The 22,041-nt window shown below is 39.2% G+C and overlaps 1 protein-coding gene across 3 annotated transcripts in view; it reads left to right on the top strand.

Moving 5' to 3' along the window:
• The first annotated feature begins 2,545 nt into the window (after positions 1–2,545).
• Positions 2,546–22,041, top strand: part of ap1b1 (adaptor related protein complex 1 subunit beta 1) — a 29,184-nt gene continuing 9,688 nt past the window's right edge. The window contains exons 1-21 of one of the 3 annotated variants that reach the window (XM_040155332.1): positions 2,546–2,669; positions 5,288–5,348; positions 7,314–7,419; positions 7,526–7,661; positions 8,197–8,442; positions 8,688–8,878; positions 8,977–9,198; positions 9,373–9,493; positions 9,605–9,700; positions 10,204–10,319; positions 11,450–11,615; positions 12,387–12,485; positions 13,960–14,219; positions 14,564–14,768; positions 15,963–15,992; positions 16,088–16,225; positions 16,321–16,466; positions 16,559–16,688; positions 19,695–19,779; positions 20,328–20,414; positions 21,119–21,273. In XM_040155332.1, the coding sequence (XP_040011266.1) occupies positions 5,312–5,348; positions 7,314–7,419; positions 7,526–7,661; positions 8,197–8,442; positions 8,688–8,878; positions 8,977–9,198; positions 9,373–9,493; positions 9,605–9,700; positions 10,204–10,319; positions 11,450–11,615; positions 12,387–12,485; positions 13,960–14,219; positions 14,564–14,768; positions 15,963–15,992; positions 16,088–16,225; positions 16,321–16,466; positions 16,559–16,688; positions 19,695–19,779; positions 20,328–20,414; positions 21,119–21,273 (2,772 nt within the window). In that variant the 5' untranslated portion in view covers positions 2,546–2,669; positions 5,288–5,311. Of the gene's footprint in view, positions 2,670–2,692; positions 2,750–2,770; positions 2,970–5,287; positions 5,349–7,313; positions 7,420–7,525; positions 7,662–8,196; positions 8,443–8,687; positions 8,879–8,976; positions 9,199–9,372; positions 9,494–9,604; positions 9,701–10,203; positions 10,320–11,449; positions 11,616–12,386; positions 12,486–13,959; positions 14,220–14,563; positions 14,769–15,962; positions 15,993–16,087; positions 16,226–16,320; positions 16,467–16,558; positions 16,689–19,694; positions 19,780–20,327; positions 20,415–21,118; positions 21,274–22,041 lie in introns of those variants that run through there. The other 2 variants (XM_040155334.1, XM_040155331.1) reach the window with 2 other exon arrangements.

The following is a 22,041-nucleotide window of genomic DNA, read 5'->3' as shown; positions in this document are numbered from 1 at the left end:
TATATTGTTCCCAGTTAATATTCTAGCTGATTAACAATCTTTTGAAACACTGCCTTTCAAAGTTTTATCTACGTTTAAATACTTAAGAGTCAATGTCACTAAAACATCTGCAGATCTTTACAAGTAAAACTTTTTTAATTTACTCAAACAAACAATACAAGATCTGCAGAGATGGGCCCATATCCTCATACCATTAGCTGGCTGAATTAATATAATTAAAATGACCATCCTTCCAAAATTTCAATTTTTTTACATCAATGTATTCCATTATACAGTAAAAAAATGTTTTTTTTCACAGCATAGATAAAATTATCACAGAGTTCACTAGGAATAAAAAAATAGAATAAGGCAGGCACTCTTACAGAGACCCAAATCAGCTAGAGGAATGGGGCTGCCAAATTTTCAGCTTTATATACTAGGCGACTAATGTAAGGATGATGCCCTACTGGCTACAAAAAACAACCTCCATTATGGCTAAACAGAAAGGGCACGTTGCTCCTGTTGCTCTCTTTCATCTTTGCTATGTTCAGCTCTACTCACTGTATGATCTGAATCATTAGACAATCCAGTAGCTTCTCATACACTCAGGATTTAGTCTCAGGTCCGAATATTTTATGGGTGGCAGGCTGGTTCTCTCCAAAGCCCCCTCATAAAAAAAACATTCTTTTGCACCCTCATTTAACAATACAATATTTGATGATTGGTTTATAAAAGGAATTCATAGCTTTACAGATTTATTTATTGATAAGATATTTCACTCATTTGAGCAGGTACACAAAAAAATACAACATACCTTGTTCACATTTTTTAAAATATTTGCAGGCACGGATTAAGCTAAATATTACATCATATCGTTATTCCCCAAACCAGTCTTCAATGTAACTGATTCTTCTGTGAGATCCTCACAACAAAGGAGTTACTGTATATCAAATATATATGAGAAACCATCTCAGTTGACATATGCAAAAACTATGGAACACTTGAAATCAGCCTGGCAGGACGACCTAGGTGAAGAGATTGCAGAGGAGCAGTGGCGGAGTATGTGCAAGACATGGCATGGTACAATTCAAGATAATACATCGTTTACATTGTTCTAAACAAAAGCTCAATAACCTATTTCCAGAAATAGCTCCTTCATGTGTCAGAGCTTATCAAGAATTTTGCATAGACCTATTGACTTAGATCCCTTGATGGTGATTCCAGGAATTATAGGCTGTAACGTAGAAAAAAACAAAGTGGAACATATTATGGTATCATTTGTCAGCCTACTGGCACGAAGATGTATCTTACTCAACTGGAAACAGAGAACCATATCAACACATTCAAATCTAATGAAAGATGTAATTAAACACTTTGAACAAGATGAAATTAAATTCTCTCTGAAATAACAAGAGGAGAAATTTTACGAAATTTGGCAACCTTTTATAGATCACTCCAGTTATATCAAATTTTTTGAATGAGAGTTGAGATAGTCCTTTTTAGACCCAGTACGTAAATAAAGAAAAAGAATATATTAAGGACCAGATTTCTGAGGCATCCATCGCCCATATTTTTTCCCATCTTTTGTGGAGGGATATATATGTCATAATCTGTACTGACTAATCTTAAATATTACTTATTAGAGATTAGGGTTGTTCCAAACAATTATAAAGCCTGTAAGGTAATATGCCTTTTGTAATAGTGGATAAATTTATAAATGCACATTTCCCATATGTAAAATCTATATTGAATATGCTCTTGACAGAATATTCTTACATATTAAAAATAACAGACAACCATACATAACATGTTTTCTTAGTTTATTCTAAGCTACTTTACCTTATTATTGTTACTATACTTTTTCTGTATATATGTGTGTGGGTATGTGTCTAAAACTTCATATATACTCTTTGCACACTATATTTGTACAAAAAGACCCTGCCCTGTCTTGGAGTATGTGCAGAGTGGAAATACAGATGTTGTTTCCCTTCAAAATTCTCACATGTTGCTAAGACAATACAGTTTTTGTAATTTGAACTACACTTAACCAGTTTATTTGGTAAAATAACCAAGTCTAACACAACAGTCCTATGATAAATCTTACCTTTGTGAAGGTTATAGTGTTCAGTTTTTGTTGAGGCTGTTTTAGAAGGTTGGTAATTAAACTTTATGGTAATTTCAGAGTAGTTTCTAATATTTATTCTCATTTATTTGAATGGACGGAAAAAAAATATAAGAAATATCTCTAATTTTAACACAGAGTAAACTGGTATACAAGGAATGGACAAAATAATAGAAACACCTCGTAGTATAATCCAGTTCATTTGCAGGGTTTTAGACTGCATTAGCCATAAACCGAGGCAACTGAGTATGGTACGACTGTCTTTACAGAACCATGACAACTCTTTCACAATTTTGTGTTCAATTAAACCATTGGATATGTTATGTAGCCTGCTACATCCAAAGGGTACACATCTTAATAAACGGTCAACAATTTCCTAGAGAGTGCTGAACGGAAAACATTGTTGATAGAGTTGTTGAAGCACTTTAGCTCCCAACATTACGGACAACCCTTTCTGAATGAAGGCTGACGCTGCTCTTCTGTTTGCAAACGATAGTTAGTGGAAAGACGGAAGTAAATCAAGTGGGAGGAGACGAAGGCCATCACAGCTCCTGCTACGCCTGTAACGGTAAGGTGTGTGTGTTTGTGTGTGTGGAGATTTTCTCACCAAATTCATTGTGTGGCGAGCCTTATTTTTAACTCCAGAAGGTACGCTAATTCGTTTGGGAAGGTTTAAACCGGCCCGATAGATTAAGAGCTTAACTATCCCGGCAAAGGCTTCCTTAAGCCTCTACTTAGAAGGTCATGCCTCAGCTGCGCTAGCTGACACTGACAGGCAGCCTGCACCACACAGCTAGCCTTTAGCACCAGTTTCATTCATCTAACCCTAACTACTGCAAACATGCAGGAGTGGGCGAACCAGCTATGCGTGAGTAATTGATCGAGTAGCATCGTTAACTGCAGAACTGTCGGGACTAACTGACCTAACTTTACGTTTCCGTTACGTATTTTGGTGTACCTCTAGCCATGCTAACGTTGCCGTCATTGAAGCCTGATGCTAGCCAGCTAGCGAACCTTTCCTGTACTTTGTGGTAAAGTTAGCAGTTTAAGTTAAAGTCAGCGAGTGTGAATGGCTAATGCTGTTAGTTTTCAAGCTTTATAAGAGTACACTGTTAGTTCAGTGTCAGTGTAACGTGGTAGCAGCGTGAAATATCGACCAAACATACTGTAATCAGCTACTCAGAGTTGCTACACGACGCTGAAGTTAGCTTCCGATTCGGTAGTTAAGAGGAAAGTTAGGGGAAAGTTAGCTGCCCTGTATTCTGCATCTCTTACTGTTTTGAACATTTTGTTAGACATTGCAGTTAAAGCCTTAACGACTTAGAAACCCATTCTTAAATTTGTGAAAACTTTATTTTGTTTATGTAAGCAAGAAAGGTCGATGTCACATTTTTTTGTCTCCCCCCTTCTGATGTGTCCTTTATCAATTTAGCGTATAAAACAAAGTTTTCACAAATTCGGCTTTAACCGCGATGTCTAACACCCTTTCCCAAAAGTAAGAGATGCAGAAAACGGAGAAGTTAAGTTGCCCTTATCTCTCCCCTTAACTGCTCAGTCGGAAGCTAACTTCAGCGAGCGTCGTTGTTAGTTACGTCGACAGTTGTGTTAACGCTTCGTATCTGCTTGACGTGAGTCTAACAACCTGTCTGATGTTTTCAGATGCCTGAAGCTCAACGAATAATGAAACTACCACGTTAGCTAAATGCAACATTGTAAGGTCGTCGTTCAACTAACAGGCCTCAGCCCTTAAATTTGGTATAAAATACACAGTTAACACCACTGCCTGCTAGAATCATAGTTCTTGAGTTATTTCTTTGAATTGAATGTTATTTCAGTTACATTAAACCCCCGTACCGTTGACTAATAAAGGCAGTGTTCCTTAATAATAATATCCATAAAACACAGTTCTTGTTATATAGAGGTATGGATTATGGTCAAGGAAAATTCCTATCTACAGTATCATCCGATTGAAAGAAAGTCAGACAAATTAATGGAATTATTAGGCAGGATAAATAAAAATATTTAGAGGCTATCCACCATTTCATTCTGTACAAACATCTGCCAGGGACTACATCAGTATTTGTACTATGTACCATGGTATCATAATCATCATACACACTCAGCTGGCAGTTTTATTAAGTACAACTAGCTAAAACTAATGCAGTCTAAAACAACAGTCCTGCAATAAATCCTACCTTCATGAAGGTTATAATGTTCAGTTTGTGTTGTAACTGTTTAAGAGAGGTGTTAATTCAACTGTGTGATCATTTTGGAGGCTACAGTTTGTTGTGCTGTTGAATTGTGTTAAACTGATAGGTGTTTCTATTATTTTATCCACCTCATCTATATCAATGAGAGTAGGTTAAATAACAGAGACACCTCTCTGTATAACGCAATACAGTTCAACAGCACCACATACTACATCCTCCAGAATGACCATAACGGTAAGGTGTGTGTGTGTGTGTGTGTGTGTGTGTGTGCTAAAGGCTAGCTGTGTGTACCTAATAAGCTGCCAACTAAGTATATATTTTTAATACATGAAAGACCCCAGTAAAAAAGCATCACAATTCTCTGTGTTGCCATCAGTGTGTTGCCATTAAAACTGTAACCAGAATTATTCACTGTATATTCAGGGCAACGCTAAGTTTCTTTTGTGGCAGCCACACTTAAAGGAGCCAAAGGGAACATAATGTGAAGTTTGATGATTGTGTACACAAGCCATATGCTTCTTAAACGTACACTTCAGTCCATAAGGCAAAAAAAATGTCATGGTCAGAAATCCAGCTTTTATTTTCACTATAGCAGGAGAATGTTTCACCATTTACTTTGAATTTCTGTTGCTCAAGATTCATAGCAGGAAGTATTATTATATAAATGGGAGACTATCTTTTGCAGAGAGGTGCTGGATCAAAAATGGAGATGGAAACCATGAAATGTCATTACATGCTGCTCAGTAACAGAGATATTGCTGACCAATAAAGAGGAAATATTAGTGTCTGTTTTCTCATCAGAATGCATTGTTTTCTACATTGATAGATTCCTGCCATTTGTTCAGGAGAACACAGGAATTCCTTTTATTTCCCTGTGCTTGCACTTCTAGTATTTCCTGTTGCTCTTGTGATGCTCCCAAGTTTCCACTCAGGAAAAGATTTCACAATCATCTTTCACTCTCTTTGTCTTCTGCAGGAGAATCGACAATTTGGATCCAAAATGACAGACTCCAAGTACTTCACCACCACCAAGAAAGGTCTGATTTTATATTCATAATAATAATTCATAATTCATCATAAATGGTTTAAAATGTAAAACACCTCGGTGACAAGTTACAATTTTCTTATTATTTTCAGTTTTCAGGTATTGCTAGCATCTATTCACTGTTTTTAAGCCAATGCTTTTTGGATTTTGTGGCATTGTCAGCTGGATGGTGCTGAATTATTATGCAAAGAGAGACCTGGACCTTTTTCAGGTTTTTAATATTGTCCAATTAACTTAAAGCTCTTGAGTGATTTCAGAAAAAATTATATTGAATATATTCCTAGCATTCCTCTGTGTTTATAGGTCAAAATTAATACATATTTTGATAAATTTAGAGTTGTTGAATACACCTAACTGACTTAACTAGAGCTTGAAAAACATTTAACCAAGGATTTTATCACCCTGCATCAACATTATTGTCGAGAACTTAACAGCTCTGATTACTGTAAATCAGATTAGACATATTGAGCATTAGCTCTCAGAGATTTAAGCACCTTGCTTTGTTGTATTTTTGTGGCTCCTCTCTCACAACCCAGAACTGTGCATGTTTTTAGAAAATGCAAACAGATACTTATGAGATACTTATGAGTGATAGTGGACAGGCTCCTCATGTTTGTGTAGGATTTCTTGAGACATACTGTAAGAGGATGTTTCTTTCAGTATATGCATTTCTGTGGATTTGCCCGGTGTTGTTGTGTGCAGTCTCTTGCTAACATTTTGAAGGAGACTGGGAGTAATTAATGGTTTGCAATGCCTGGGAAACTCTTAAGTAGATGGATTCGAATTCAAGCCCAAAATTTACAGTGCACTGACAGATAGGCACCGTCGTTTCACTGCACTGAGATGTAAACTAAATAAAGATTAGTCTCTTTCAGTTAAGCACAAAGCAGCACAAATGGATAAACAAACAAAAAAAACCTTCTTTGTTATCCTTCATGAGAGGTTCACATGGCAACACGATGCTTTATTCAATACCTGCACTCACAGTTCAGATTCTTCTTTATTGAAGGCAGTGAGGGAACACACACAGTCAGTTAAATATTAGCAATTCCTAGGCAATTATTTATTTTCTAGAATTTCAGATAAAACGAAGACACATCATTGTGTCTTTAGGCAGTCACAATGATTGGAAAAAAATAAACATCTTCACTACTATAGAGATCAATGGGTGACCCCACACTCTTATCTTTCCCACCTGCTCAACAGTACCTACGAGTCTGGCTGAGTGGTGTGTGGTTGAAATCAGTTCTTGATTATAAATAAGAATATTTGTCTGATATTGGTTATATATCAAGATGCAAAGATATGCAAAATCTCATATAATCAAAATGATATTCAATGCATAGAGCTTTATTCCAATGTCACGCACTACATCTGACAAAGCACACACGCATAAAATAAGAATCTCACTGCCAAGTTTTGTTTTGAAAGTTCACTAAAGATCGTATTGAGTGATTGGTCAGCCCCACCCATCAACGGTCAGTTAACATGACTTGTACCATTTGCTGTTTTATTGGGGCTTTAAGTCTGCTGCTGTTATTGGGGATCTTAGTCTGCTACTGTTCAGCTACTAATAATGTGAAAATGTTTATAATAGGCTTATTATAGCTTTATAATAAAAGCCTTCTATCACTGGACTGCCAGAAGGCTTATAGGGTACAGCAGCCATTGGAAGTGTGTCCTTTTTCACCAATGTCAGTGATGTGCTAACTCATTATTAAATAAAAAACATCAAGATATGGACAAGTTTTTGTTTTAGATGTTGCAAGAGAAGAATTTTAGAAGAAGCAGCGTTTATACCCCTGATAACCAGTAACCTCCACCAGCATCAGAAACTGCTGGGGATATCAATGCCCCCATTCTATATTTATGAGGGGTTCTGATAGGTAAGAGGATGCCCCTACATCAGAAATGGATTACATGATGAATAAATCCCTTTTTCCTCTTGTGTGCGCAGGGGAGATCTTTGAGCTCAAGGCAGAGCTGAACAGTGATAAGAAAGAGAAGAAGAAAGAGGCTGTAAAGAAGGTCATTGCATCTATGACAGTTGGCAAGGATGTCAGGTGAGCAAGGGGAAATAGTATCGGAAACATCCACACTGGAATTATGTACTGTAACTCACCTTCCATTTTGAGTCGGAATTCACAATACAGCTTGTCCCCCCTTCAGCGCTCTGTTCCCAGATGTTGTGAACTGCATGCAGACGGACAACCTGGAACTGAAAAAGCTGGTCTACCTCTACCTGATGAACTATGCAAAGAGTCAGCCAGACATGGCTATCATGGCTGTTAACACCTTTGTGAAGGTAAAGCTCAGTCTGTCATAAATGTGTAGAAACTTTTTCCAAAATTATCCGTTGGTATTTTATCATTAAAGTGCAATAATCCGTGCAGTTAGAGTTTGTTTTGTACAGTGCTGTAAAAGGATATGTGCAATCCATGAAATTTGTCAAAAGTGATTTCAGACATAAAAACTATTAAAAAAGGAAATCTCAATTTTTACTGGAAAATTATCAGGAAAAAAAATGTAAATGTTTAGAATTTAATTAGAATTTCACCATTAGGACTAAGTCTTTATCAGGTACCAGGAAGTTTCAGATTGTGTTTGTGTTGTTATATACAGATGCTTTGTACAGCACTGTGTGATTGGAAGGATAAATATTCTCCTCACTAATTTGAATCTACTCCTGCATGCTGTTTTGGGCAGCTGTTTAAAGTCATTTTCTTCTTGAATCTCTGATGTCAACAAGATAATTACCAAACCTCAAGATATAGAGAAATATACAGAAATAAATCAAAATTTGTGACATAATTTATAACCTCTCTGATCCACCCATCTAGGACTGTGAAGACCCCAACCCTCTCATCCGGGCCCTTGCTGTTCGTACAATGGGCTGCATCCGTGTGGACAAGATCACTGAGTACCTCTGTGAGCCACTGAGGAAATGTCTGAAGGACGAAGACCCATATGTGAGGAAGACAGCTGCTGTATGTGTAGCAAAGCTCCATGATATCAACGCCCAGTTGGTGGAGGACCAAGGCTTCCTGGACACCCTTAAAGATCTCATCTCTGACTCCAACCCCATGGTAAGACTCCTTCCGGCATCCTGCTAGCTGGCTATTGAGCCAGCCAAATTTTGGTCTCAGGGTGACACAGCTGGCTACACACCCCAGCTCTGCCCTCTCACTGTTAAGCCCTGTGCTGGCATACAAATGTTCAACATGATGCCAGAATGGGTTTACTACAATGAACTCTCATTTATATCTTAATGTAACTGTTGGCTCCTACTTTTTCTGCCAGCATTTATCTGTTTTCTTTGTTTATCTTTTAGGTTGTAGCAAATGCAGTGGCAGCGCTGTCTGAGATAGCAGAGTCCCATCCAAATAGTAATCTACTGGACCTCAACCCTCAGACCATCAACAAGTTGCTGACAGCTTTAAATGAGTGTACAGAGTGGGGACAGATATTCATTCTTGACTGCCTGGCCAATTACACACCACGTGATGATCGTGAGTCCCAAAGGTAAAACGAAACACTGCTTTCATTAACACTGCATGTCATTTAGTATATCTTCCCGGGAAGCTGTTATTGATCTTCTGCTCTTCATTAACATCTGCTAGCATCTGTGAGCGTGTGACTCCACGGCTTTCCCATGCCAACTCTGCAGTGGTGTTGTCAGCAGTTAAAGTTTTAATGAAGTTCATGGAGATGCTGCCCAAAGACCTGGACTACTATGGCACCCTGCTGAAGAAGCTCGCCCCTCCACTGGTCACTCTCCTCTCTGCTGAGCCCGAGTTGCAATATGTGGCGCTTAGAAACATCAATCTCATCGTACAGAGACGGTAAGTCTGGGAAGGTGACTCTCATTAATATTCTTTATACTGCATTTACTGTAGCATGGTACATTTAAGTTGGATTCCTTTTGCTTTTTCGACTGTTGTATTACAATCTAAGTCAGTTGCCATAAGTTTATAAGAAATGTTGTCGCTTTTTTTATTTTTTTTTTATTTTTTTAGCCCAGAGATCCTGAAACACGAGATGAAGGTTTTCTTTGTAAAGTACAATGACCCAATCTATGTCAAACTGGAGAAGCTGGACATCATGATTCGCCTAGCATCTCAAGCCAACATCGCCCAGGTAACACACGCACATCTATAATATATTATTGTCTTAGGGTGCTCTTAAGAAATAAAATACATTGTTAACAGATCGTCTGAGTGACACGGATACGTGTCTGTCTTGCTGTAGGTGCTGGCTGAGCTGAAGGAGTATGCCACTGAGGTGGATGTGGACTTTGTCCGTAAAGCAGTCAGAGCCATTGGCCGCTGTGCCATCAAAGTAGAGGTAGGTGGAGATGATGCAATACTGTCGTCAGATGCTTTGTTGTTCAAATCCTTGTGTCAACTATGTAGTTCGACATTTAGGCAGCAGTTTATAAACTATTTACTGGTATTTAGACTCAGATAGTCAGATAACAATGCTGTAATTGATAAAAGGCCACCAGTGAGGTTTAGTTATAGTGTTTCTATTATGAACACAAGGTGGCTCTGTCATCATGTGAGTGCTGTGACTGTCCAAATAAATTAAACTTCTGTCATTATGTTTAACTGTAATCTCATAATTTCAACAGAACATAGTTAGAAATAACACAGGACTGGTTACTGTTAAAGCCTGGGCCTAAGTGACTGTTTAACCCTACAGTTAAATACATAAAGCCACTCTGTTATTCCTTCAGTAATATCACATGTTAAAAGGATGTAAGATCTTGAAAAAGATTTTTTATATATATGCGGTTTATATAATGTGAAGGCCTATAATGACATGTTTTTTGCCTCTCCATTTGTTAGCAATCAGCAGAGCGTTGTGTCAGCACCCTGTTAGACCTCATCCAGACCAAGGTCAACTATGTGGTGCAGGAGGCCATTGTGGTCATCAAGGACATCTTCCGCAAGTACCCCAACAAGTAGGTTCCCTCTTAGGCATCAGAGTGGGCATTTTTAATGAACACCTGATGTATTGAGTCAGGTTTTCAGTATTATGAATACAATACATGCGACAGAATTGGGCTGCTATGGAAGCTTAGGTTGTATAACAACCATTTATCATACATTTCACCCTTTTATCAAAGTTGGACTAGGCACTTAATTTATAGGCTGGCCATTCAAATTGAGTAATTTTTAAATGTATGACTTTGTATGACCTATTACATGCTTTGCATTGCTGTCTGATGTTGACATTTAAGAGTTATAGTGCTTACTCACATATACTGTTCACAAGCAGACACAGTAACTGTTCCACCTCACTGACTCCTAAATTATATTCTCTTGGTCTTTAAATGGGCAGAGTTAAAGCTCATTACACAGACTTAAAATAATTTCATCCTGGACTTTATCCCAAAATACATGCAAAAGAGTTTTCAGAGAGGAAGATTGTCCTCAGTAGCACAGTGTGTGTTTGCAGTGGACAGCACTTAACACCCTGCCTTGATTGCACCTGGTCAAAGGTCAGGCACATTTGGCTGGAGTGTGACTTCTGCTGTGGTTCCAACAGATTGGATTCATGTGCCAGACAGAAACCTCTGCCACACAGCAATAGATCAACACCCTGAGTCTCCAAGGAAGCGGCTTTGCAGAGCTTATACCTCTACATGGCTCAGGCCTTTAGCTATATGAGTCACTGCCCATTCAAACATCTGCCTTTTCTGTTGATTAGACTCCAACCAAATTGTTCTGCATCAGCATATCTTGTAAGAAAAGCCTTATGTAAACGAAATTGGTTATTATCAGGCATTTTATGCAGATTAGAAATACCTCAGCCACAGAACTTCATCAACCACGTTGGAAAGCACCAGCTGGTTGAGCATGTCAGATTTACTTTTGTCAGGCTGCCAGAAAACAGAGTGATGGTCCAGAGGAATCCTAATGTTGCTCTGTGTTTTGCTGCTGTTCTTGTTTTCGTTTTCCCTAGTGGCCTGATATATTAATTTTGCTTTAGGTAAATTACAGTAATTCACGTGTAATTTTTTAATTTTTTTGTCTCTCCGAATACATTTGCAAAATTTGAGTGCATGTTGTTTCGTGTGACTGTTTCCAGGTATGAGAGTGTGATTGCTACTCTGTGTGAAAACCTGGACTCTCTGGATGAACCAGAGGCACGTGCCGCTATGATCTGGATTGTGGGAGAGTATGCTGAGCGCATTGACAACGCTGATGAGCTGCTGGAGAGCTTTTTGGAGGGTTTCCACGATGAAAGCACCCAGGTGTGTTTTGGAGAGTGCAAGGAGGTTGTTATTTCAAAAATGTGAAGTCCAAAGTGTGCTACTTACTGCCAGTCAGTGCTGGCAGTAAGTAGCACACCTTGGTTTCTGTAGTTGGAAATAATTAAAGCCATTGGTTAGCTGCTGCAAAGCCCTAAAAATGGGGGTGACATGCCATTTGCAACTGCAGAAGTACTGCAGAGAACTGGTATTATTTAACTGACAAAATATGTGGAAACCATGAGCGAAATCGAAGAATCCTAGATGAGTAAAATATTTTTTCTGAGACGAGCCGTACTTTTAATGGGAAGACACTACAGTAATTGGAACACTTTTTATATGTGGCTCAGAGGCATGTTTTGTGGAGAAGCCAGCCCTTACTCTGAAGAGCATTATGTCACGATTCATTGTAGGTTTAAACCAAGCTGTACTTTGTTAGTGGGTTTGTGAAATGCATCGTGCAGAAAATGTTTCCTTTTGGGTTGCTGTTTGTAACGGCAGACTAGACTAGTAGTTGGAATATTTGCTGTTTAGCAGGGTGTGGCATTCATGGGAAACCTAAGCCCTGAGAGGTAAAAGGAGTTAAACCTGGTTTATTTATCATGTGTTTACTGTGGTTCAGTACAGGGCATTGTTAAAAGATCATCATTGAGATACACCTTGGAACTATATTACATTTTTAGGCACTATCTTAGCTTGTATTTACACTAGCTGCAATTAAAAGTAGTATGTGAGTAGTTGTAAAGCACTGTATGTGTTCATTGTGAACTTCAGGTACAGTTGCAGCTACTGACGGCAATCGTCAAGTTGTTCCTGAAAAAGCCCACTGAGACCCAGGAGCTCGTGCAGCAGGTGCTAAGCCTCGCCACACAGGTGAGAAAAAAACCACACACACAGTTTGACGCGTGCATTTCATGTTCTTGCCATCATCTGTGTCTACAGATGTTTGACAATCCTCACTTTGCTGTCTACTACTCTGAACTCACCATCGATGTCTTCTTCCTTTTAAGTTTGGGTAATTGTTTCTCATCAACATGTTCTTTGACTCTGCTTCTTAGCTCTTACTTTGTATCTCTTCCAAAGAGTTCCTTATTACTTTTTCATTCTAGGGACACTGGAGTATTGTAATGGCATTATGGATCTGAACCTTGCACTTACCATAATAATGACTGCCGTGGTTTGAGCTTACTCTGCACTTACACTAACTACATCTTAATGGTTTTAGGTAGTGAGGGGATTTAAAAAAAAATTAAAACACATTATGTGGAAAATCTATCTACAATTATCTTAGCCTAACTTATATCAGTATCTTTCATAATGTCAATAATAACTTAAATAAAAATTGCAAAACAAAAACTACCTGCAGCATTTTTGGATTTTGTATGTGTGTCTGTTTGAAGGCTTAAATAAAACTATGCTTGTATTTCTCGTGTACTGAAGTACATGCAAGGTGGTTCGGACCACCATTTAATAGTTTAACAGTAAATGTTAAATTTTAAGTGTAGTTCAGCAGACAAACAACAATATGCCATACAGTATGGTATATGAACTACTGTTAGGTTGCAACCATGTGCATGCTTTAGACAGTTACACAGCACGACATAGACAAGGTGAAAGTGTACTGCTGTGAATCAACCAACTTTGGGGAAACTCTTCTGTTGTCCCATATGTCCTTTTTTTTTTTTTTTTTTTTTTTTACGTTATCATTTATGTTCATGAGGATGGCAAAATACAAGACACACCTCATTATGATCGAGTCTAATGCAACACCAACGACAACTGTGGTTTCAAAAGCAACTAGAGTTGAAGCAAGGGCTCTCTGAGAGAATCTTTAAAAAATAAAGATCATAATCTTGACACGTATAGAATTTATTACAGGGCTTGTGTACAGTATTCCAGTAATTGGTATAGATGTATCTACAGCAAAAAAACTGGTAACTCTGTTTATTTGTGCAACAACATTAGATACAAAAGATGTACAAACACAAACATTTTGCTCCTGCATAAGGCAGGCAAATAGCAGCAATGGGGAGAAAGTGTGCCTCATGTCTTAAAAGAATCTTATAACAGGATATATTATTTATTCACTGAACTCCAATTCTTATTTAAAAAAACAAAAACATACTGCATACATAAACACACTGATAAAAATGTTGTGTCATGTTCCCTCATACATTATCCAAATCCTAGCACTACCCCAAGGCTGACTCAGTTTTTGATACCTCTGAATCACTGTTCAGTCTCTCATATCGGGGCCAAGACAGGAAAGAGTGTAACATTAAGTATTTATTAAACATACTCCATAAATAATAATCCCTCATCTTCATGCCTCCATTTCTTTCTGCAGGATTCTGATAACCCAGACCTCAGGGACCGCGGCTACATCTACTGGCGTCTGCTCTCTACAGACCCTGTGGCTGCCAAAGAAGTGGTTCTGGCTGAGAAGCCCCTGATCTCTGAGGAAACAGATCTAATTGAGCCCACACTGCTGGAGGAGCTCATCTGCCACATTGGTACTCTGGCCTCTGTCTACCACAAGCCACCAAGTGCCTTTGTTGAGGGCAGCCGTGGTGTTCAACACAAGAGACTCCCTGGAAGTGCTGGATCGTAAGTAATGCCCTTTGTTTTCTTTTTTAACACTGCAGGCAACAGGGTTTATTTGCTTAAGTGGACCTAGGTTATTGACTCTGCTGTTATGTTTTCATTCAAATCTGCTGAGTAACACACTTTCCAGCAGCGTTAAGCTGTGCATTACTGCTTGCCATTGTTCTCAGTGCATTAGATGGAGTTATAGCAGCAATTTAATGACAAATTAGGCTAACCATATATATGGAAATAACCAGGAATATCTAGTTTGCAGAACAGTAATCAGATAAATGACATCCCCATTAAAGTACCTAATCTAAATTAATGTTACTTTCTTTTTTCATGTGTCTTTTTTATTTTGATAGTGGGGAGAGTGTTGAGAGCCCAGACACAGGTTCTGCTGCTGGAGTTTCTGAGGCACCCCCGGCTGTCATCCCATCCCAAGGAGACCTCCTGGGTGATCTGCTCAATCTGGACCTGACACCTCCTACCACCACAGGACCACCACCCCCCTCCTCTGGCATGCAGATGGGTGCTATGGACCTTCTTGGAGGAGGACTGGACAGCCTGGTAGGTCTTCTACGCACAACTTTTTTAGTGAAGCTTTCGGGTTCTGAAAGACTAGTATAAAACAATCTTATTTGATTTCAGTAATAGGCTTAATGTCAATGGGACCTAGAGACGGTAATGTATCTTTTGTATTTTGTCTTTTTTCTATCTTTTGGTGCTTTTTGTTTTTCTTTTTTCTTTTGACCCCTTGTGTGTTTTCCTTTCTTTGTTCAATGCTGCACCTGCAGATGGGGGATGAGTCTGAGCCGGTAACTACATGGAGGGAGAGGGCACAACATTTATAAACCATGTCAGGCCATTTTGAGGATTAATTTAACCACAGCTATTTTACCGTAGTTCTCATGCATCAGTCTGACATTTTCATTCATCATTTATCATCAGTTATTATCGTGATAAGTGTAGTAAGCATGCTGTTAAATCCTTGAGTCCATCTCTTTTCTTACCTCTGGGGTCTGCGATTGTGTTTCGTCTTTCAATCAGCCGCCTATTCCCCTGCGGACGGACACTCCTCAGTCACCTCAGCTCCCACATCAATCCCCATCGCCCCCAGATTACAGCCCCACTGAGGTTGGTCCAGGGGACCACACTGGACCAGTAAAGGCCAGCACCAGCCTAGAACCCCCTCTTGTCCCATGTTGTACCACTGTGTCTCTGAATAGTCCTCCCCAGCAGTCGATCTGTGCCTGCTTGATACTTTGTATTACATTCTTTATGTTTCCCGCTCCATTTACGTGAGATTTTAGTGAATCTTGCCTATGTTTGTTTCGTTTGGGTTTTTTTTTTGGGGTAAGAGAATTTGTCTTCCATACAGAGTAGTTTAGCTTTGTCACGGTATGGAATCACTGTATTTTTCTGCAACACCATTTTTGTTCACTGTACCCCCAACCTTTTCCTCACCACAATAGACACATGTAGTGGGTAGCATTTGAACAGAACCTATTGGATTTCAATAGACATTCAGCCGGACTTGTGTGAACAGTAAAATGACAGTTGCACAAAAGAAGAAATTTTTCTGTACTGGTGTCTCCTTGCTGTTACTTGTTAATAGTGTAAACCCCATAGCTATCATTAATCACTGAACAACACCTCAGACCCTCACATCCCCCAATCCACCCTCTTCAAGCCTCACAGAATATTATTTAATGTTGCAACCACAGATTACCTGAATTTTTTGTGCTTCTTCCCCCTACCCAGCTTGGCGGAGACCTCGGAGGAAGTCCTGCTGTAAGTCATTTTGTCTGGTGAGGTTTTGATGGGCTGCGCTCAATACACGGTGACATTGAATGTGTCAGGGTAACGTGTTGTTTTGTGACCCACAGATGGGGGCTGGTTTTGGTGCTCCTCCAGCTGCAATGCCAGCCTCTTTCAATGCCCCTGTTGGCGGCAATCTGGATGACCTGTTTGATCTCGGGGGTGGAGTTGGTATGCCTATGGGGGCCTACAGCCCCCCTAAAACAGTGAGTCTTTATAAGCTGGGATGAGACATACGACAGAATGATGTAACACCAGTGGCGGGATCCCTAATAAGATAACTAATCTCGTTGCTGCTTAGGTATGGCTCCCTGCCATGAAGGCCAAGGGTCTCGAGATATCAGGCACTTTTGCCCGCCGTGCTGGAGTCATCCAAATGGAGATGACCCTTACTAATAAAGCTATGAGTGTCATGACTGATTTTGCCATCCAGTTTAACAGAAACAGGTAAGACCACCTACTAAACTATTGATACTGTGATTTCTGTATATTTAAACAATTTGTGACACTTTTTTTTCCCCCTCTGTGTTTCTCTCTAGCTTTGGTCTCGCCCCGGCTGGTCCACTCCAGGTTCTCACTCCTCTTACCCCAAACCAGAGTATTGAAGTGACCCTTCCCCTCAATACTGTGGGACCTGTCATGAAGATGGAGCCTCTTAATAACCTTCAGGTAACACAGTGCCCTTAATGTTACATGAGTGTGCAAGTTTTTGTTTTGGATGAAAAAACTTTATTACGCTGCTTCTGCTTCTAGTTACCATGAATCCTGATTCCCAACTGAAATTGACAGTGATGTGACTTGCCAACAAGAGGATGTAAGATGTCAAGCACAGACTAGAGGCACAATGCTATTTATGCCAACTGTTTATATATTAACATCACTGGCCTTGACAGGATACTGACGCCTCAAATTTACTGTCCTAACATGGCTTCCTATTAAGCCCAGGGCCTTGAACATCAGCACGCTGTCAAAGCGATACTGTAATGTAAACAGTTAGCAGACATGGCTTCGTGCTAAGATTTTAATAATTAAATATAAACAGTACTTCGTTCAGTCTGTGAAATTCCAAATTCAAGTTGGCCGTATTGTAACTTGTAAGTCATTTGTATTTGTATATCCCAAGTTTACAGACCTAAAACATCAAAATGTTTCATGGTTGAAATATTCACGGACCTGATTCTCTTGAGACATTAAGTTTGGTCATGAAAAGATGACCATTTGTCTTAACCGATTAGTAATACATCCTAGCTGTTATTTACCTACTCTACTGAATTCTATCCTATACTGCTGTGAATTAAACGGAATTAAAACATAATAAAGCCATCGGAGTGGTTTTGATAAGTTGTAAATAAAAGGCGGCAGAAGCAGGCTTGTTTTTAATCAGGATGGCTCTTTTAACTGGCCAGAATGGTGGTCGGGTGCTGTGTGCAGCTGGAGAGAGAAGATAAGAGTGTCGAGGGGGATGGAGGTGGGGGTGGTCATTAGTGGTCCCACAACACATGACTCCTCTGTTTCTCCTGGCGTCAGGAGCCCTGCTAACCTTTCTCCTCTGCTACCTTGATGCCCTGCTTTGAAGGGTACAACTGTTTGTTTGTTTGTTTGTTTTTTTTTTACATAATCTCAGATATTTTATTTTGAGTGGTTTTGCGTTATTTCTTCTTGATGGAAGATAATGTCCCAGATTATAATTGAGAGAACTCATTTAACTACTGATATGTGGTTGCAGTTTTTTGTCACCTGTACACCGCCACAATCATGAAAGCCCTTTCATCACAATTCAACACTTTCAAGGGAAATGCTTTAGTAATGCTGGGTGCAAGTTTCTCAGCTGTTTTTGCCACCGTAGGGCCCTCTGCAATGACACAGATATACAATATGTACACATGTACATATACAAAAATGCTTAATCAGTAGTAAAGAAATTTTAAAAAGCGGCCTAGTAGAGTGCCTCCAGGACTGGTGGAGGCTGAATAAATTCTTTGGTACCACAGCTAAGAATTGAGTTGTTTTTTAAGTAAATATTCAATTTGATTGATCAGTTAATCAGACAAATCACTTTGTCTCTTCATCAGTTAAGTTAGATGACTTTAACAGCTGTTTTATTAAATTTATGGCTTTTGCTGCCTAAAACAGCGCCTCTGATCAGAATAATTTCTTCTGATGTTAGTGTGGTGTTCTTGAGTCAGTGCATCTGCAACAAAGGATTATTTTCATTCTCAATTAATCTGTGGATCATTTTCTCAATTACATTTGGTCGTTTAGTCCATAAAATGTAAGGAATTTAGTTAAAAATGCTCATCACAATTTTCCAGAGCCCAAGTTGACAAATTCAAATTGCTTGTTTCCGCTGACCAACAGTCCAAAATCCACACGTATATATTTTGCGTTTTAAAGCTGCTTTCAAACATGCAGTGCAACCCTGAACTTTTTTAGACTTTACCCAGGGGAGGTGTGTGTGTGAAAGCAAATGCCTGAGTCCATTTAACTGGACATTAGCTGGATCAAAATAATTTTTGGCATTTTTGCTTCAAAAAAATTACAAATTCAACTATTAAAATTCAATCAATATCAAACTGCAGACAGCACTTTAGAAATGACATGCTATCCCAGCTAGCAAGAGTATTGGGGAGCTCAAAAATATCCCCAGAACAAAAGAGGGACCTTACAGAGTTGGGAACCAGTGGTCTAGTAGACCAACTTATGATAGCACAGGAGATCTGTAATAATATGTCAAAAATTATATCATGAAGTTTTTTTTTGTTTTGTTTTTTCCATTTGGATTTTGTGTCAGACCCCATCTTCATGGTCATCTAACGTTTTATGATAGAGTTCTTTTAGTTTACAAACATTCATAATGAAGCTTTCTGTAGTTTGTGTATGTCTCACTGTGTTACTGTCAGCACCCGCATTGCACCCAGGAATAAGATGCCCCAATGAATTATTCAAAAGTCATTCTTCTGCAATCCTCTGCCTGAACTCACTTTCCTTGGCACTTATTTGTTGAGCAGTCTGATCAATATCACTGCTTTCTGCTTTTTACTTCAGGTGCTCCCATGATACCACACTACTTCTTGTGTTTCACTGTGTTGTACTTTTGCCATCAAGGTTCATATACTGTAAAAGGTCCTGCCTGAGGAGCTTGGGCTAACTTTTTTTTTGTTTTGTTTTTTAATGTAGACCTCCTGTTAGGTGCTATTTGTGGTTTTCTCTTACTTGTCAGTTTTGTTTGTGTGTTATCTTTTGTGTTTGGTGTTTTATTTTTAACCAGTCTGCTGTTCTGGTCTCCTAATATTTTTACATCTTTATTGATGATTCTCTTGTAAAGCATTTTCTAAAGGCTGTTTATAGAAATAATTATTTTTGATATATTTAGCTTGTAAGTGAACTCTGGCGAATATAAGCCACATGCTTACTGTGAGATATAGTATGAGATGTGATCGGTAAAGAACATGGATATCAGTGTTGATATTTTAGGCTATAGTATTGCCTATGTGTGAGGGTGTTTGTGAGATTCCCAAGGACTGGAGCCCACTTGTTCAGTAAACAGCACACAAAAACCAGCAATGCCCATCTCTGAAGGGCTCCTGAAAAATAATTACCCACGTTTTTCTTTTTGTTTCTTTTACTGTCGTCCTCCTCTTCTAACCCCCTCCCCCCGTTTGTAATCACTCTCAGGTGGCTGTTAAGAACAACATTGACGTATTCTACTTCAGCTGCCAGTACCCCATCAGCATGTTGTTTGTAGAGGACGGGAAAATGGGTGAGTGGGTCTTGGCTAAATCTCTTCACTCAGAACTCTCTAAACCCAGCTGACCTCAAGGACGTACGAATACGTCAGTCTTTCAGTGTTGGTACATTTTTGTGACTATTTTGAACATGTGAAGAAGTGTGTGATGTAGATGTGTGTGTGTGTGTGTGACTGTCCACCTGCCTGAACTCAGTCCCATCTTGGGGCTGCACACTTGCTCCTAGATTGTACACCAGTGCCATTTTTATGGGACTTTTTTCCTTTTGTTTTCATGATGCTATTTGATTTATTCTGTGAAAATGTGTTGGCATTTCCCCCTTGCGGAGCTTCCTGATGGGGCTAACAGCAGGACTGCTGCCAAAGGCTGCGAGTTAATGCTCCAGAGCCTAAGCCGCAGCAGGAAACTTTGTGTCTGTTGTGGAATCAGACTACTCACACACTACTTGCAGTCTGTACATTTATCTTTTACCGCAAATCCTAGTGTTATTCTCATACTATGTAAATTTAAGTATGTGCTCAGTCTTTGGACTCATCCAGTGATTGTGTCTCTTCGTCTACAGAGCGACAGGTGTTCCTCGCCACATGGAAAGACATTCCTAATGACAATGAGTCCCAGTTTCAGATCAAGGACTGCCATCTCAACTCAGGTGAGAAGTAGGAACAGACAACAGAGAGCACACTAGCTGAAGAACACATTACTGTGTAGCCATATCCTGCAGCGTCTTTATATGTGAAGATAGCTCAGAAGAGCAGCGGTGATCTCAAATTCAGATCCTCGCTAATGAAGCAAATTGCATTTGATGAGACCTCATCAGCTGCAGTCCCTATTTACGTGTGATAATTTAGTTTTACGCAAGCATGAGTACAGCTGAACTGGAGAAGAATTCCTAATGAGTTTAATGGAGACCCCCACACACACACACACACACACACACACACACACACACACACACACACACACACACACACACACACACAGATAAAATTTCTTCACGATCAAAGACAGGGTTTCACATCCTACTGGCACGCAGCGGTAGGACAGAAGCTAAGGAGAAAAGTTCATTCTAAATTAGTGACTGTATCTTTGCTGCACAGACAGACTGGAATGAAATTTTAGGTGATGACAAAAGAAAAAAGAAATCCTCCATGGTCTGGTACATTTAATGACTTTTTCAGCAGACAACCATAGTCCATGGCAGGAGTCAGTGAGTGACACTCCATAGTGAATAAAAACAATGTTTATTCAGAGAAACTGAATATTAAAAATGAGCAGTAGCTTTTTCAGATGAAACCGTATAAGTTCAGTTCAGCAGTTAAAATGATGACTGTTTTGTGTATGTTCCCTCAACAGATGTAGCGTCCAGCAAACTGCAGGGTAGCAACATCTTCACCATAGCCAAGCGTACAGTGGAGGGTCAGGACATGCTTTATCAGTCCATGAAACTCACCAACGGCATCTGGGTGCTGGCTGAGCTGAGGGTGCAGGCAGGAAACCCAAACTACACAGTGAGTAATGAACTAGTATTCTTGCTGAATTCATGTGTTAAAGTCATATCACTGTTGTAGTGGTGCTGTCTTAATTATTTACTGCCAAAACAAAAAGCTGGTGAGAGACAGTGACAACCTTTAGTTTTATTAAGCAACATCATTAATGTACTGATTGAAATATTTCTAGAACCGTTCATTATGCCAGCTGATGTACTGTCAGGATGAAGGGGAGTTAAATTTTCCAACCGATGAAGAGAGATTTAATATGGCAACATATGTAGTATTTATATATGTTGTAGGTGTGTATATATGTATATACAACTTGTTAATATTATTGTTTGACTACATTACCTGCCATATAATCTGGAACAACTGGTTCTGTTGAAGTCAAGTAAAGTCAGTTTTATTTATATAATGTCAAATCATAACAAGTTATCTCAGGGCACTTTTCAAATAGAGCAGGTCTAGACCGTACTCTTTACAATATTTACATAGACCCAACATTCCCCCATGAGCAAGCACTTGGCGACAGTGGCAAGGAAAAAGTCCCTTTTAAAAGGGACAGAAAGCAGGAGGGAGGGAGAGAGAGACAGTGAGTGCGAGAGAGAACAATAGCACAATGTAGGTTCCACATGAAGTTGTATAAAATGAAAAGGACTAATAATAGGACTAATATAACTATAAATGGAGGAATCTGTCTTTCTTTCTGTCTCCTTTGATTTTCTCAACAACCGCTCATCCAATCGATTTTAAAATTTCACGTGTATTGTTGAGGCCCCAAGGAAG

This window comes from Xiphias gladius, chromosome 19 (assembly GCF_016859285.1).
Source record: "Xiphias gladius isolate SHS-SW01 ecotype Sanya breed wild chromosome 19, ASM1685928v1, whole genome shotgun sequence".
In the NCBI taxonomy this organism is placed as follows: Eukaryota; Metazoa; Chordata; class Actinopteri; order Istiophoriformes; family Xiphiidae; genus Xiphias; species Xiphias gladius.
The sequence above is the reverse complement of the archived record's forward strand: the minus strand, read 5'-3'. Positions and strand labels throughout refer to the sequence as shown.